Source organism: Bombus affinis, chromosome 10 (genome assembly GCF_024516045.1).
Source record: "Bombus affinis isolate iyBomAffi1 chromosome 10, iyBomAffi1.2, whole genome shotgun sequence".
In the NCBI taxonomy this organism is placed as follows: domain Eukaryota; kingdom Metazoa; phylum Arthropoda; class Insecta; order Hymenoptera; family Apidae; genus Bombus; species Bombus affinis.
The window spans coordinates 8,293,382-8,310,914 of record NC_066353.1 but is presented as its reverse complement, the minus strand read 5'-3'; the positions used below and the strand labels follow the sequence as shown (position 1 = coordinate 8,310,914).

General features: G+C 36.5%; 2 protein-coding genes and 1 long non-coding RNA gene across 14 annotated transcripts in view; 1 reads left to right on the top strand and 2 right to left on the bottom strand.

Moving 5' to 3' along the window:
* Positions 1 to 9,937, top strand: part of LOC126921156 (nuclear receptor coactivator 2-like) — a 127,275-nt gene extending 117,338 nt beyond the window's left edge. For 7 of the 12 annotated variants that reach the window (XM_050732427.1, XM_050732437.1, XM_050732431.1 and 4 more), the window contains 3 exons: positions 589 to 665; positions 2,517 to 2,577; positions 5,529 to 9,937. In XM_050732427.1, coding sequence (XP_050588384.1) covers positions 589 to 665; positions 2,517 to 2,577; positions 5,529 to 5,557 — 167 coding nt within the window. In that variant the 3' untranslated portion in view covers positions 5,558 to 9,937. The remainder of the gene's footprint in view (positions 1 to 588; positions 666 to 2,516; positions 2,578 to 5,528) is intronic. The other 5 variants (XM_050732432.1, XM_050732438.1, XM_050732428.1 and 2 more) reach the window with 2 other exon arrangements.
* Positions 4,883 to 5,583, bottom strand: LOC126921191 (uncharacterized). The gene is made up of 2 exons (XR_007712259.1): positions 5,467 to 5,583; positions 4,883 to 5,384 (listed from the first exon to the last, which is right to left on the bottom strand). It is a non-coding gene; the product is annotated as an uncharacterized LOC126921191 (long non-coding RNA).
* A 145-nt stretch (positions 9,938 to 10,082) lies between the features above and the next one.
* The window catches only part of LOC126921153 (collagen alpha-1(IV) chain), a 55,378-nt gene continuing 47,927 nt past the window's right edge, over positions 10,083 to 17,533 (bottom strand). Inside the window, exons 17-27 of the mRNA XM_050732423.1 lie at positions 15,823 to 16,367; positions 15,081 to 15,279; positions 14,689 to 14,888; positions 14,485 to 14,584; positions 13,873 to 14,058; positions 13,158 to 13,450; positions 12,673 to 12,760; positions 12,407 to 12,577; positions 11,945 to 12,130; positions 11,541 to 11,833; positions 10,083 to 11,377 (exon numbers count right to left, since the gene is read on the bottom strand). Coding sequence (XP_050588380.1) covers positions 10,892 to 11,377; positions 11,541 to 11,833; positions 11,945 to 12,130; positions 12,407 to 12,577; positions 12,673 to 12,760; positions 13,158 to 13,450; positions 13,873 to 14,058; positions 14,485 to 14,584; positions 14,689 to 14,888; positions 15,081 to 15,279; positions 15,823 to 16,367 — 2,747 coding nt within the window. The 3' untranslated portion in view covers positions 10,083 to 10,891. The remainder of the gene's footprint in view (positions 11,378 to 11,540; positions 11,834 to 11,944; positions 12,131 to 12,406; positions 12,578 to 12,672; positions 12,761 to 13,157; positions 13,451 to 13,872; positions 14,059 to 14,484; positions 14,585 to 14,688; positions 14,889 to 15,080; positions 15,280 to 15,822; positions 16,368 to 17,533) is intronic.

Genomic DNA, 17,533 nt, shown 5'->3' with positions numbered 1-17,533 from the left:
TGTTTTTATTGCAAAACTTGAAAAAAGAATTTTCTCTGAAAATCCCGAACTGACGTTCATCAAATTTCACGGTGTACAAATTCTTGCGTAAAATTCTATACGAAACAAAGAAATTGATCGCGTAATACTATCCGCGAGAATCTTTTCTGAAATCTATTCGCGAACAAGTCGAAAAGTATATTCAGAGACACGGCGATTCAACGCCATACAAATTTCATCGGTTGTATCTATCATATCTCATCATCAGTATCACGATCGAGACGCGAATCTATCAATCGCTATCGGACAATGGGTACCGGCTTTCACTTTCGATACAATTGTCCCTTTCGACTAAACGAAGAATCGATTCTTTTCTTTCGCAAACGATCCGAAAAAATCGGGGAAAAATCGAACGATAGTTGTTTTAATAGCTCGTGTCTGTCGTGTGCGTGAGGACAATATAGTTACGTGCCTATTACACATAAATATGTAGAGGATCGAAAGTTGTGTCCGACACACGAATACGAATACGTCCGCTTCTTGTAAGAAAACGCATTATTTCTAATGAAAGACTGGTGGTAACGCCTACTGTTACAATGTCCTAACTAGGTGAGGCTGTGGTTAGCGATGGCCCTGCCAAGAGCTGGGCCATTGGGAGTGCCGGAAGTGCCCCCTCATCCTCCAGGGTAAGACCCTTCCGACAATTACTTTTACGTATACATTTATATATTTATTATATACATACATATATACTTATTTATTTATCTCTCTCTTTATACATACAATTTTTTTTAATTTATTTCCCATTTGATTTTGTATGCTATGTCTTCCCTTCTTCGCTTGGCTTCAGAACTTATGTGCACGACATGTTTAACGAGTACTTTTTTTTTTTAATTTCTCTACGCACTGAGCGTAAAACTTGTAGGGGGTATTTTAGCGCTCTCTTTTTGCATGCGTCACTTTGAACGTTATTTACATTTATTTACATATTTCACTGTAGTAGTCGTAAATACGTTCGTAACGTTAGGATAACGTCTGCATATTTGTACAGATCGTTGACGCGCTCACCAGCTACGCAGTATATAGCGAGATTTATCTTTTGCATCACGAAACAGTATTTTTCAGGGTAGCGTTCGCGTCTCTACGCCTTTTCTTCTTTTTTTTCTTTTCAAGTTGTTTTGACATTTTTACTTTCTACCAAGTTCCGACGAAACCAGATCGGATATCTTATGTTTCGTTGAACAGACTCTTTGTTTTCCATTGTTCGCGCGCATACACCGTTATATCGACTTTGTACGATTGACAATTGCGTGGACGTACAAAGGGTACACCGAGCCAGCTTGTTCGTCTTGTCACACGGTGATCATCCGCGTTTTATAACTTCCTTTTTATAGTTTCGTTTAATTATTCTTTATTCCGTTGTCACTGTATCTAAAGACGCAGGGTTAATCGAGGCATGCGTTAATTGGATAATTAGAGGAAAATTGGTATTTCATATTTCTTTGTACATACATTTCTGTTCCGCCTATACTTTAGTCAGAGTTGAATATCTGTTTGTAATATTTCAATTGAATTCGAGTGAAATTATATTACGTACTAGCGAGCATCGAAAGTCGAAAAACATACGTTTGTTATTTGTCAAGAGTTCTTACAATTTTTAGTCGTCTTATCGTAATCAATTATATCTAATGATATAGATGTACACGTAAGAAACAAGGTTAATTAATTTCTAGATAGGAAAATAATAAGAATAACGAGCGATTATTTACGCTAACGAGATATCAAAAATTAACAAGCGTCTGTGCAGAAGGATTAATAAATTAGAGTATCGATAGTTATTAATCACCACGAGCCTGGTATATCGTTTTCCTGTCCACGTTCGAAAGACAGCAAAATATCGCTTTATCCGCGTTATTCATTGGCGCATCTTGTTTCAAGTTTTACACTCAGTGACAATTTACGAGACCAGGAAATGCGACATTTACTTCTTTGCATAACTCTGTCAGTTTGACTAATATCGTCGTTGTAAAACGAGAGAATTAGTTTTGACAAACGACTGGAAATTTTTGAATCAAACGCGTTAACGTTTCTTACGATCAAACGTCGTATAATTTCCATGCACAGAACTAATGTTTATTCTGTTAAATCGTATTAATTGCAAGTAACCACGCAAACATTTCTCGTTGTTCGCGACTGACTAACGCAACGCAAAAATATGAAGATATCAAATTCAAATAATCGCGAAGATTCGTTTAATTTCCGACAGCGACTATTCGATAAATTCTTTGTAAATTATATTTCTCCTTTTCAAAATTTTAGGGCCTTTTCAAATTTTCTTACGATCAAAGGAAACGTAAATTGTTTCATATTTTTGGGAAAGGAATATTTTACAACTGTTTGAAAAATAAATTCATGTAATAGAAAAATGTGCTATTGTATATATTTAGAATAATAATAGAATGTTTTATGGTCGTCGTCGTTTTCTAAAATTGGGAACCTGGAATACCTTCGCTTGATATCTTTATCTCGTTATAAAGACACGACTTGGAGCATATACAGGAGAAGAAAAGAAAAGAAAAGGAAAGAAAAAAGAAAATTGTAAGCAAAAAGCAAATATTTTTTGAACGATCCTTTTTTTCATAATTTATTTGACAAGTGACGTCTCTTTAACCATAATACCATTTTCTATCAATTTATTACGAAATTCTGTTGCGATATCTAGAAAAATGGGTTGATTTTTAACAACAAAAAAATATCGTTATAGAGAGGAAGCTTTACGAAAATGCTTTCAATTAAAATATTTGCCCAAACGAAACGAAATGCAAAAAAGACGAGTAAGATAACATAAAGTAAATTAAATTGAAGTAACAAAAAATATTTGTCGCATTGTATTTATGTATATGCCTGATGTGACATTTTTTTTTTTTTTTAAGGCTGCTGTACCTTAGTTCGTTAAGAAAGAAAAGCTGTAGTTGTTTGTTGATGTTTCAAGCATAAATACGATGGGTGCTGAGACACGTTGTTTCCTCTTCATTCTACAGGGTGATGGTGCCGTAAGCTTTAGCTCATTCGAAGTAATCAATATTAATCACACTGCCATTGTTGTATCGTGTAACGTACATTTAGTATTGTAATGCTTTTTCACAGTGAGCCAAATGGATATCTAAACGCGTAGCTCCTTATTACATACCTACTATTTTTCTCTCATATGCTGATTGCTCTCGTTGCATGAAGCAAAACTATTCTCGCGGTAAGTTTTACGCCGACAAATCGATGGAAACGCGGAAGGAAGCCTGCGAAGGCCAATCGCGAATACTAATTTCCTCGATTAAATTGTTAATTAATGCGAAATAGTTGCGGTTCGTCGAATTTTCCTTCGAAATTTCGTTCCAGTTAATGGCAAATCGTTCCGATGGCGTAGCCGTAGATTAACGTGTTCAATACGACAGTAATATTGACGTAATTTTTGCGAAGTTTCGCTCCTGTAAATTTCAATTTGAACTTTGTTCGATGAAATACAAAAAGTTGCTGCAATCATTGAGGGGTTTTGAGGAAAAGTGGAATAAGTGCACTTCTTCTACGGATAACATAAATAGTTACTGGAGATATTTTTTTTTTTTTTTACGAATTTCCAAGTTCTTATAATTAGCCACGTGTAGCAAGATATTGTTATCTTTGGACGAGCGTAAATTTCTGTACATAAATTTACCTATACCTTCCACGAATTACGTTTTATCGCTTGCAACACTCTTCTTCCGAGCCTCTGAATTGTTATTCTTTCGCGCGTTTATAACTACGTTTGTAAAGTAAATTTTCAAGCAAATTTCGAGTAGAGGATAAAATGGAAAGAAATTGTATAAATTTCTCGTCTTGATATAACTTGTTGAAATCATTGTTGCATTCGTGGTGATAAAATTTAAATTATTCGTGCAGATTGCTTCTTAGCATAAATGATCTACTGCCAGTTGAACGCGTTAATACTATTCGATGATTGACTATTAATTTAAACATCGGTCTTATCGTGCTCGCGATCAAACATTGATCGACTATTCGATTATCTGCGTTTCGGTTGAAAGATCGGGTGTGCAGAAGCAAGTTTAGTAATCTTTCGACATTTTACGATACACCCTTAACGTAGCTTCTTTAACGTTTCGCAAAATAACTGCTTCTTATAAATAGAAAAAGAAAGAGAAAACGCCGTTTCTCTCCTTATTCTTTACGAACATCGTTAATTCGCGCCCGGCCAAAGCGAATCTTTCTTCCTCTCCCTTGTTTATTTTTTATTTTATTTTACTTTTTTTTTTACGTTATTAAACTAGCGGCCTTTGGTGTGCATTGGATCTTTGGATGTGTAGCGAACATATGTGGCTTCAGTACAGTTTTCTTTTGAGTTTTGACTTTGCGTTTGCCTCCGCAGGAGCGTTTTACAATTCAGAGACCACGTCGATCGATTCCATGTCGAGAACTTGTCGAGATTCTTCTTTTTTTTTTTATTTATTTATTTATTTTATGCTTTTTAGAAGAAGCGAAGAGCTGGTGCGAGTACTCAAAAAGTTCGAGATACAATACGGTTTTTTATTTACTCTGATCAAAGTTAGAAATGTTTGATCCAAATTTGGAAATTTTCGGAAAAGAGCGATAGCGTTGGAATCGCTAACGATGGCGTTAGTTCAATTTCTAAGGCAAAGTAAGCGAATGTGTTTAAAATTTGTACTCAAAAAAAAAAAGAAAAAAATTGCTGATTTAGTACGATTTAGCGGTAAACAAATTCATTGATCTTATACGAGTCTTTGATTTTAGTCGCAAAAATTTTGAGTACTCGCAAACACTAAAACAGAAACGCATTAGTTTTGTTACGTAGTGTCACGATCACGGGTTTTTATAAATATTCAGGATGTAGGTGCTTTTGGACAGATCACTTAATTTATTCTCCTCCTTTGTTATTATTACTTTGTTTTAGAATAATTTCATGCCGGTTAACTTACAATAGTTTAATTATCAGATTTTGTATTACAGCTTTAAGGATTTTCAAAAATGTACACCGGTCTTTTACCGAGACAATTATACTTTTAGACGCTTGCTTTCCTTCATTTCATATTAGATTTGCTAATAGCAATTTCTTGCCTATATCCAAAAGGATTTACTCTTAAAGTAATGTCTTTTTAACTTCAAAAGGTGTTCCATTATGCAACGCACATAATTTCATAAAAACAAATTTTCCCCAACGCAGAGTAAAATAACTATTTTATATCTTATATCCTACCATAGCACACGTAAAACGAGCTTGCATTATGCAACAGGACTACATAACTCACATAATTCAATAGGACGTCATTCTCATAATTTTCGTCACGTAGTACTCTGTCCAATTTTTTCTACATTCTGAATCGAACGACGGCAACCTTCTAAACAAAAAAAGAAAAAAAATAAAATAAAATAAAAATAAAAAAAGGAAAAGAAAGGACTGGTTGCCGGTATCTTGACCACCTTATTACAAAAGCCCGTAGAACGAAGCATATCAAACTAATCAAATGGAATTCATTTTGCAGACTTCTATGGAGGAAGTAGCTCGAGGTGATCCGAAGGTGAACCAGTCGTCCCTGTTACAGAAACTGTTGTCCGAGTGACTGCCGGCCAACGCTCTGCACAGTAAAGGGATCTATGTAATATACGTTTGAACGCGAAATCAGAGACAGGAAGAAGGAGAAGAGGGAAATACGGAAAGGGATACGAGAACGGGAAACGAAAGGGAAACAAGAGAATGAGAGAAAAGAAATTGGATGGAAATCGATGATACATACACGCATGTACATCATATACGTAATGGATACTAATTGTATTATATGTAAACGCTGCAACACACGAAGTCAGTATTCAGATACGTATCACCAAATACAATTTCGAAAGAAGAATTAAAGAAAAGAAATGTTAGACCGCTGCGCCGTGCTCTCCGTGGCCTCTTTGCGCTTCGAACAGTTCGAACTCGCGGAACAAGATGTCAGGGAACGTCGACCGAGTGCATCGACGTTAAACTCGCTCGAACTCCAAGAACGAAAAAGTTTCCGTTTTTCGTTTGGCTGTGTCGAGATCTTTTCCATGATTCTGCTAGGTCGTCCTTGACCTCGTTGACGTTGAGACGGATGATCTTAGTTTTCGTGAGGAATAACCGGCAAGATGGATTAGTGTCGATGAACGATCGAAGGAACAGCAATTGGTGGATCGAAATCTGTGAATCGAAACCGAAGAAAAGGTGTGAGAACGTGGATCTCGCGATTCGACGATGTTAGGGGATGAGAGAAGGTTTGGGCACGGAGAGCACGTGGCACGATAGTGCGATGTTCTTATTTTATATATATACATGGATATATAAAAAAGAAAGAAAGAAAGAAAGCCTTTCTCGGGGCAACCCAGCTTCGGACGATATTTGAGTATATATAAATAGATAAATATAAATAAATAAATATAAATATATATATATATACATACATATATATATATATATATATATATATATATATATATATATATACATATGATTACAAATATAATACCGACACGATGAACTGACGGCCGTGTAACTCTGTATTCAGGGTTGCTACGCATCGCCGTCAGTATTGTATTTGGTATCACTGAAAGAAACTACGTAGGTACCTCAAAGGTATACTTTATTATACCACTGGCTGTTGAACATAGAACTATTTATAGGTTTAATTATTGTACACAAGAGTGATGAAGTAAGAGTATGGTAAACAAGGCGGTGGAGAAGCTGAAAAAAAAGAAAGCAAATAGAGCACTATTTCACGTATTCTCTTAATTTAACGATCCGTTTTGACTATTACATTTATGAATAATATATTTGTGATTGTAAGAATCCGCAACCAAAATGTGACAAAGAATACTTGTTGTTGTTAATATGATTATAACTATTATTATTATATAATAATTATTATTATTTTATTTTATTTTATTTTATTTTATTATTATTATTATTATTATTATTATTATTATTATTATTATTATTATTATTATTATTGACATCATGATTATTGCTATTACCAATATTCTTATTGCAATTACTATATTATTACAATATTAAGGATTATTATTATTATTATTATTATTTTATTATTGTAATAATAATTATTATTATATCAATATTGATATTATTGAACACTTGGAATATGCATATTTCTATTCAATAGTAAGAGTACCTTTATATATACATATATATATATATTGTATAAATGTATATGTATATATATGTATAGGGATTTATATATCGTGTTATATATACATATGATTCGTTCGTTTATTTATATATAATCGGTATATAAATTTACGTATATTTATATATGTATGTATACGTGTGGAGAGGATGAAGAAGATGAAATGAAAAAAATGGAGATCGATCCTTCTATTTTGCATAGCTCGGTAATTCTCTTTCGAGTCTTTAGAGATGCACACTAAATTACTTCTCGAACGACATCCGTTGTTGCATTGATCGTGATTGAGAAAAAAAAAAAGAAAAGAGGAAAAGAAAAAATGTATCGAAGAGAAATTAAGGGAAACGAAAAAGAAACAAAGGAAAAAAGTGGAAAATACGTCTAATTCACGTTCATTGTATATATATATACACACGCCGCGCGACATAAAACAATCGGTGTGTATATATATATATCATACATGCATATGAAAGAAATCTCACGCAAGTGTCTTATTTTTCCAGGATGTTCACCGATTATTAAACGAAAAGAAAGATTGAAAAACAGAGTTAAAAAATAAAAAAATGATAAATGTAAAAAACAGCGGAAGAAGTAAGTTGGAAGAAATTGCCACGAGGTAGACACTCGCGAATTTTGGTGATAGCGTGCTTCGTTTTTGACGGAGGTCGCTATTCACCGTCTTGACCAGAAGTCTGCGCCAGAATGCGTTAAAAGTTTGGTTTTTCTCTCACTTTTTTAATGCGAGGATAGTGTCCCTTAGCGTAGCTGTTTTAATGCGATATACATATATATATATATAACATGTATTTTTTTAATCCAAATTGTTCGTCGTCGAGATTTTTTATTATTCTCCCCAGCATTCGTTCTTTTGTTAATATATTCTGTTTTTTTTTTTAGGTTCGATTTTAAGGCACGTATTCGTAGAAAAGGTGCAAAGGTATGCGGGGAGATTGTTGATCAAGTTTAACGTGATTGTCTGTTTGAGTGTCTCTTATGTTAGGCGTATAGATGAGGAATTCGTTCTTTTTTCTCCTTTTTCTTTTAGGCACAATTTTATCGAGCGTTTGTAGTTTTTAATGATTTTATTGATAAAAGGGATGTTACCGTTCTGGAGGTTACGTTTAGATCGTAAGAATCGATGATCGATGGGCAAAGCAAAATGTGGTAACCGAAAAAGATAAAAGGACGTACTATTTAAACGAATATGGAAGAAGAATATGAAACCGTACTTGTAAAAAGCATAAGAGGTCTGTGTAGAAGAAAACAAAGAGAAACGATTTCGAAGGACGAAGATCGATATTTAACGAGTATAATTAATTGCTGTGATGACACTGGCCTGCTCATCTCTGTTGCACTTTCTTCCAATTATTCGGGCAGTTACAAAGAGTTGCGTAAAATAAAAAACAAAACGACAAAAAAAAAAAAAGAAAAACGAAGAAGAAGACAAAGATATGAAAACCCTATAAAACACATTCGTGAGGTACTCTGAATATGTACACGTGCATACATAGACATGTATACTCGTTTCGTTAGTCGCGCGTCGCCGTTCACACAGCGGTTATTTTGTGTGTGTGTGTGTGTGTGGCGCACACGCGCGCCCACGTACATGTGTATGTATGCCCGCGCGTGTGTGTATGTGTGTGCTTACGCCTGCGTGCGCGACGAAGAATGAATGGTATTTCACGGTGTGCGTGCGGCTCTGCGTGTTTTTTTCTCTTTGTGCGTGCGTGCGCTCGTAGGCATGCTTGTACGCGTGTGTGCGTAGTGAATTACGTCATATAGATAGATCATATGTGCTTTCTAATGATGAATAATTTTATAAATATAAATATAATATCGATCTCTCACGTGTACATTTATTTTGGAAATTCGCGCCTGGTCCGCGCGGGTTTGATCATTAAACTGTAATTAGTTTTCATGTGCTTTATTTTCCTTTGGATATCGCGTCTAGCGATATCTTTGATTGTCCTTCTACAAAAAAAAAAAGAACACCATCCATCTACTTTGACACTTTGAATCTTTCGGATCCATTCGATGGCTAAAGGTTCAAGTTGCTCGTTCTCCATTCAACTCGATCATTTCGAGTAAATACACCGATTTGAATAATTACTTAATACATTTTATTACTTAAAATAACGATACATATAATATATAAATATAAAATTAGGGTAATCTTACTATTACACGCAATAGTTTCCTTCGTTATATTTATTTTTTACGATTTTCTATAATATGCATCAAGCATAAAATTGACATTACGCGATCATTATTAATCAATTCTCTCTATACCTACGTGATTTTTAAATAGTAGTTATAGTTCTTACGCATGGCAAGTATCGCGCCGATTACCGCTTTTCATTTTAATTATTAACGTTTTTGGCACAATTTAAGCAAACAGAGAAGATAATATTTTCTTAACGGTTGAAGAGTCAAATTTTTATCTTACGAAATATCTATTTTATACTATTGATACACGTTAATAGGAAGATATGCTCTCTTTCGTATACGCATCTTCGAATACCCGAGTTGACAGAACAATTTTAATTACCCACCAATTGACAAAGTGAACAAATGTAAGTTAAAATCGGCTGGAATTAAACTAAGAAAATTAATCAAAAAATTTGTCACGATCAATGAAATTTCAAATTGATCCTTAATTAAAGTAAACCAATTAGAAGATTAGAAGATTAGTAAGATTAGATCGATGAATTCATTTTATACAAATATATACCGTTCTACCAAAAAAAAAAAAAAAAAAAAAAACATTTCACGTTCGCTGTCAAGCATTTCGAAATCGCGATCACGAAAGAGACCATTGAACACAAAAATCGCGACGTGCCGCTGCATAAAAATCATCAGGCTGTTTCAGCGTCCGGTAGCTTCTATAAAACTGTTTTATTCGAATCAATGTAAATACATAGGCAAGTAAATGTTACAGAATAAAATAGCGATACATATGATACACTGGATTGTTAATTTAAAATTCGATTGTTTACGCGAGTTTGATGAGCGTCCGTGGTGGCAGCGGATGCCGTCGATTGGCAGTTTTTGGCCGAAGACGTTCGTCTCCGTATCATATTTTTTGGCATTAAAAACGCCCGACGAATGGCCTATTCGCATTATGAATGCTCCTTTATATTCCTTCGTTACACCATACGGAACGGACGCGATAACTTAACTAACAGATTCGAACATCTCCTTATATATACACACAGACTTGCTGTTTCTAGCGATGGGATTTGAAACGCTACAAATCGTTTGGAACCTGTATGAACGACGAAAAATTCGAATCACTTGGAACATGATCCGAAGTTTGCAACTCTCTACAAATCTTGGATGTATTGAGAAATTTCTAAGTGTTCGATGTTTCACTATCATTCTCGATACGTGTTTCTGTTTCCAAACGATACGTTAACATAAAGCGTTAACGACAGTGTCCGAAAGAGTAGCGCGAATGTTGATGTCCAGACGCTAGTAGAAGAAAAGGATCTTCGAAACTTTCAAGACGTATCGAGATTTTAGATTTACGTGTAGCTTAAGAATTTTAAACTTCGGGTCATGTTCAAAGTGCTTCGAATCTTCTTCCATAATCTTGGAAACCGTCGAATGGCTTTCGAGATAAGATTCAAACACCCATTACTAGTTGTTCGTTCGCACGATTACGTCCGTGCCATCGCATCGATCGTTGTTTAAGCCGCGTTCGGTGATTCTGTCGTTCGTTCCGGTTTACGTAGTCTGCCTCTTCTTCGATAGTGATACGGAACGCGTCTATTCGGATCTCTGGTTTTGCTTATAGGCGGTTTTTTGTGATATTGGTAGTTTGGATAGTATGAATGCGGCGGTGGATACTGAATGTTGCCGACTTGGTCTCTCTGGCCGTTCGGCGTGAAAGGTCTCGGCGTTCTGGCATGCTGGTCTTCCGTAACGCGACGTCGAATGCACACCGCGCAACGACTTACTCGCGATGTGTGATCGGCTTTCAACGTCTGTGGTATAGGCCTGCGGAACATCTCGTACTCTTTGATGATGGTCAACCAGTAGGATATGGCAGTGGAGTAATAGTTGCACGCGCCAAAGCCATGGCACTCGATGAACGGTCTCGTGCGGAATTCTTCCAAACAGGAACCAGGGGACACCAAGGACTGACCGTACCCGCGTCCGCCTGCGTCTCGATGCTGAAAAGTTTTCGTTGTTGCAGCTTTCAGATTATTTTAGAATCGCTGGATTTTGGTTAAATATTAATTAATTAATTTTGTAATTGAAACGCGTCTCGTTAGAAATAAGCCAACGACCGGATACTCGTAGGCGAGAGCGTAAAGCGAAGAAAGTTATACTCACCATGAGGAAACTGTATCCGATCCAAAGTTCTTCCCAACCACCGGGACACTCCGGTATAGCCATGGATTGACTGTGCACCGCGATCACTCGAGTTGGAGCCTCGCAAACGGAACATCTGGACAGATACCTTCCGACTTCCGGTGCCGGTATAGACGCCATGGACATAGGCATGGGTTCTGTCGTGCTCAACCAATAGCTGTAGTCGTTCTTATTGGCGTAGTCGCATACGTTTTGCAAATTGCACATCGTGAAAGGCATGGTGGAGAATTTTTGAAGGCAGCTTCCAGCGGTACCTGAAACGAGATATAATGTCGATCACGCGTTCCATTCTTAGGAAGGAGAACAGCCGAGTTAATCAAGAAATTTAATGTTTATTTCCATTAGTCGTTTTTAAACGTTCTTACCAAGATCCTGTCCGACAGAATATCCTTCGCCCATTATGTGCAAAAACGAGAAACCGTCCCAAAGTTTCACTGTATTTCTTGGACACACTGGTATCATTTCGGATTGCGAGTGTCGAGCAAAGAAGAAACCTCTGTTTCGGGCACCTGGTGCCGGTGGTGCCGGACTTCCCCGTATTCCAGGGGCTCCTACGAATTAATTTGCATTTTTTTACATTTCTAACGTATCGTAACTGTTGGATCATAGCTTTTTATTCGCAAATAAACGAAGATCACCGATTAATCAAATTTTGTATTTTTTGTACAGGGACAGTTTTAAAGTTCAACGCATTGTCAATCTATCTCGTGCCATTGAAATGTTTCTGGAGCTAAACATTGGTATTTCATCCTCTTCAGAATTCTAATAACATCGCTCGTAACGATATCAAAATATTGCTTGTATCTCGTTAATAAGTGATTTATTACCTGGAGGACCTTGTCGACCAATTGCACCGCGAGGACCAGGATAACCAGGAGGACCACTAACGCCCTCTGGTCCTGGAAGACCGGGAAGTCCTTCCATTCCTGGTTCTCCTTTTCTACCGGGAATTCCGTCTTCTCCTTGTTCGCCTATCATGCCCTGAAGTCCAGGGAAACCTACGCAAATGTAAATATATAATATATATATTAGATGTTCTTTCAAATTATAAATTATTGATCCATTTTGAAATTCTGTTTGCTTGTTATAGTACCTGGCAGTCCTGGAAGTCCTACGTCACCGGGTAAACCTTTTCTTGGGAAAGGCGAGAATGGGTTAATGCCATTATCTCCTTTCGGTCCCTGCGAAGCGTACAACAATTTATATAAATTTTCTGGAAATATTATTCACGACAATATATTAATTAAATTATTCAAGTTCTTTTAGATTCTTTACCAATCTAAACGTGTTAATTGTATCTCGTTACAGCGATACCGAAACTTCAAAGTATTTCGTATAATACACGTGATACGTTCACGAAAGTTGTTTAAATTGACAGGAGTTCCTTACTTTTATACAACAAAATTTGTATATTCTTTAAACTCTTCGATATAGTTACTTATAAATAAATTTCCCAAATATTGAAATAAATATAATAAATATATAATATAATAAGTATATAAAAAAATAAATATTGAAATAATTAATATTCTATGGCTAATAGGGCGTCGAATATGTAAGATAATCGAAATAACTAACTTTTGGTCCCGGAAGTCCCATCGCACCGGATAAACCTTCGTCTCCGTCGTCACCGCGTTGTCCTTTTCGTCCAAATAGTCCTTCGCGTCCAGGAGCGCCCGTATCACCAATTTCTCCTTTTATTCCTTTTCTACCGTTAAATCCAGGCAATCCTGGTTCTCCCTGTCTTCCTTTACTGGCGAATATAGGCAGTCCACGGTCGCCAGGTTCACCTTTTGGTCCTTGTAGACCAGGCACGCCTTCTAACCCCACTAATCCTGGAGCTCCAGGGAAACCCCTGAAACCTTCTGGACCTACACACGAAGATGAAATATGAAAACTTGTTTGCGATTCGCGATAAACAGTGATCCCGTCGATAGTGTAGATTTTTATAAATATTCATTTAATTTAAATCAATTTTTAGACAACTTCTTTTTTAGCCAAATTTTTAAACAAATTTAAAGATTATAGACATTGATTATAGAAGGGGCATAAAATACATGGAATACGCATAAAATGTGAAAATATATAAAGTATGAAAAATATAGAGTTGTTGCATCTACTAAATATCATAGAAAACGGTGTATGTAATATTTTTGTTATTTTAAATAAAAATATATTTTAGCCTATTACCAGCACTTTTTTCAAATTTCTGACGAGAAGCATAAATATATACGCAATTTACCTGTAAATCGTAATTAAGAAATTCATTCGTACTATGAGAAGAGAGTAATACCTCGATCTCCTGGAAGTCCCTTTGGACCACGCGTGCTGAAACCAACGTCTCCCATAATTCCTTTAGGTCCATTATATCCGTATTCTCCGGGTGCACCCTTTTGACCCGGAATTCCTGGAGTTCCGGGTAGTCCATCTAGTCCAGGTAATCCGTCCTCGGACGGTTCGGCCAACTCACCGGGTAATCCTAGATAACGAGTATAATATAGTTATACGCATTTATACAACGAATATCTTACCGGTGATGATACTGTTTTAACGCGAAACTTGTAAATTGGCTAGCTTCAAATTTGTTGCCTTTGATATTGCTAAAGATATGTAGCCATTTCTGAGAAAATTAGCGTTGAATTTTCCTAAGACTCAAATTCGACCCAAATTCCAAGACCCGATGGTACACTAGCTCGAGAAAGTACAATTCGAACGCTTTCCACAGAATATTTTTATGTTCGTGTCGTGTAAAACGTTTTGAAATTTATCTAGTGTTTTCATGAGCCTCTGTATATATTTATATTCTATCTCTTTATTTATAATTTTCTATATCTGACACATTTAAGTACAGATCAATGGTTGGTAAATATAGTGCTGTATAGAAACGTGATAGATTGGTGTTTACCTGGGAAACCTTGAGGTCCTCGATCGCCAGGAAGACCAGGGAAACCTGGTACACCTGGGAATCCATCTGGTCCAGGGAATCCAATGTCACCTTTCATACCCTGAAATTGTTAAATTATCATTAATTGTTCTTTAATCGAACGATTAAAATTGCTAAAAACAAGCAAATTCGAGGGCTAATTTTTTATATTCGTTATTTATGTACCTTTCGTCCGTGTAATCCTATGGAACCTTGTTCACCGCGTATTCCTTTTTCACCTTGCAAACCTTCGAGGCCAGGAGTACCGAAATCACCCCTCTCTGATTCACCATACGATGGAGGACCTGGTTCACCTACCATTCCTTTGGGTCCTGGTGCACCCATTAAACCAGGTAATCCTCTAGGACCCGGATCACCAGGCATTCCTGAATAAAATTTACACATTGTACGATATTTACCATTTTTCCTGTTCTCTAGCGTCATATTGTAAATTATTAATATTTTGACGATTCCTTCGCGGGGTTGGTTTAAAAAAAAAAAAAAATAGATTTTAATTTTTAGTCTTCTTTTATAATTTACAGCAGTAAGATAATTTACAACGTAATTGCGAAACCTACCTGGCAAACCCATTTGACCTGGATCTCCATCCAATCCTCGTTTACCTTTAGGTCCGCTGTAACCAGGTGGACCTATCGGACCTCTTTCACCCTTCACACCAGGTAAACCGTGAATACCGTATGCTCCAGGCGTTCCCTTTAAACCCCAAGTTCCTCTTGGCCCTTTCAAACCATCCGGTCCCATATCACCCACCTCTCCCTATATGAAACAGATAAACGAGAAGCTCTTATTATCGTATTGTTTATTCCCGTTATTAATATTATTAATCGAAATATTATATCGCTATCGTCATTTAGTATTCTTTGATACAAGCACGTAATGTTGATCTGTAACGTACGGTTATAATATTTTTAGGTTGTTTGGAATATTCATAGGGAAAGTTAAGAATATCTTAATTGGAATTAAACCTTTTTCCATCTATAACTTCACCAGTCTTCTGTCAAAGACATTTTTGACAAAATACGAGAAAATTAATTAATTTAGATGTGAAAATAAACACAAGTGGTTGGTAGAAAAATTGTAAAGTTAATTCTATATATTATATTTCTGCAATTGAATTTTTCATTTTACATGGAAATTTTCCTATTCGAATCATTGCACTGTTTAATCATTTCCTCTAGATTCTATTCTAACGTAATTTTCGGACAAATAACGATTCCCTGAATGCGTGCACCGAATAAACTTGTAGAACCAATTAGTTTCTACTGTATTTTTAAACATCATCGTTGCTAAGAGACTTACTTTTGGTCCAGGTAGTCCATTAAATCCGTCAAAGCCAGTGTCACCTTCGATTCCCTTCAGACCAGGGGAACCATTGCGACCTATTCCTGGTTCACCAGGTGGACCATGTCGTCCATCCATACCAGGGAATCCAGGAGGTCCGACTTCTCCCATGAAACCAGGCTCACCCACTTCACCTTGGGGTCCACTGAACGCGCTTTCACCCGGAAGTCCGTCCAAACCATCCGGTCCTACGTCTCCGGAAATACCTTTTGGACCAGGTAATCCTATAATTCCTATAATACCTTCGGGTCCAGTGTCTCCCGGTTGTCCTTTAGCTCCAATTATTCCAGGCATTCCGTCGGGACCAGGCCAACCAGGAGGACCAGGTTCGCCAGTTTCACCATCGGCACCGTCTGGTCCAGGAGGACCCGGTTGACCCGGTGCACCATCCCTTCCTGAGTAACCCATCGGTCCAGCATCACCGTCGTCACCTCTGCGTCCGATGAAACCGATTTCTCCTTTCAGACCCTTCATTCCATCGAATCCAGGTGTTCCGTAGGGACCTATTTTCAGCCATTTTATTAGCGATTTATTATTAGTAAACTGCAGATTTTTATGCATTTGTGGGAAATTTAAAAGCGCATAAATCCATAGAACGCGGGTAATGCGCAAAAGTATCTAAAATATTTGAAGTTATAATATTTAATACATAAAACGATCCGCTAGATAGATAGATTTCATTTTTTTTGTTCGTAAAAGCATATAACATAATTTGCTTAAATATCCGCGATTTAAATACCAAGTTTCCGCGTAATTCTGTTGCATTCTACCCGCTCTTTCGTTCCAATATACCATCGATGTTTGATAATTGGACTGCAGTTGAAATATCCGATTCCGTGTGTACCATTCAAAGCATGTAAAACAGGCTGTTCGCAGTTTAAATATCATCGTTATACAGAATTTTGTAAAGTTTGGATTTCCCTGGCCTTTTCCAGTGGGAATGTACATATCGAGCGAGGCGTGTTCGTCTCTCGTTTATTGCGTTCATGCGTTACGGTTAATCCTTGTTTATAGTTACCTAACAATTCCCATGAATCGTCGCAACTGTTTCGAAAGGACCATTCTCTCTAGAGAGTCGGTCGATACGCCGGATTTTCTCGTGCATTTAAAAACTAATCGGATGCCAATTGCGTTGATTAACATTTCCGATGTAATGACTGTAAATACTTGAAATTCTGCCTTGCAGAGTGAAACGTTTGTGAAAAACAAGCGCGATAAATTTCATGTCATCGATATTTAACTCGAATTAAATAAAATCTCAAGCAACAACGAATAATATTGAAAACTAATTGATACAAGTTTTAGTTGAAACGATGGATTTCTTTGCAAATCAACGAGGTCTGGAAAGAGTAGACGCGACACAACTATCCGATCAATTTAATATCGCGAGTAATCAAAAGTATTACGTGTCGGCTATGTGGCGATTGAATTACTCTTCTTAATTGCGTATGGTCACGATCCGCGAGAAATTGCACTTTGCTGCATACAGAATAACGTTACACAAAACAGATCAAATATGTATCAATACGCAGATCAATAGATAGATCAAAAAGTTGATCTATTTGGTCAATCTTTTATGTATCAAAGGATTCGTTTCGCAAATAAAAAGATAATGATAAATTTCTGATGTTCGAATTGAATTAATAAAAATTACAATTTAAAAACCAGC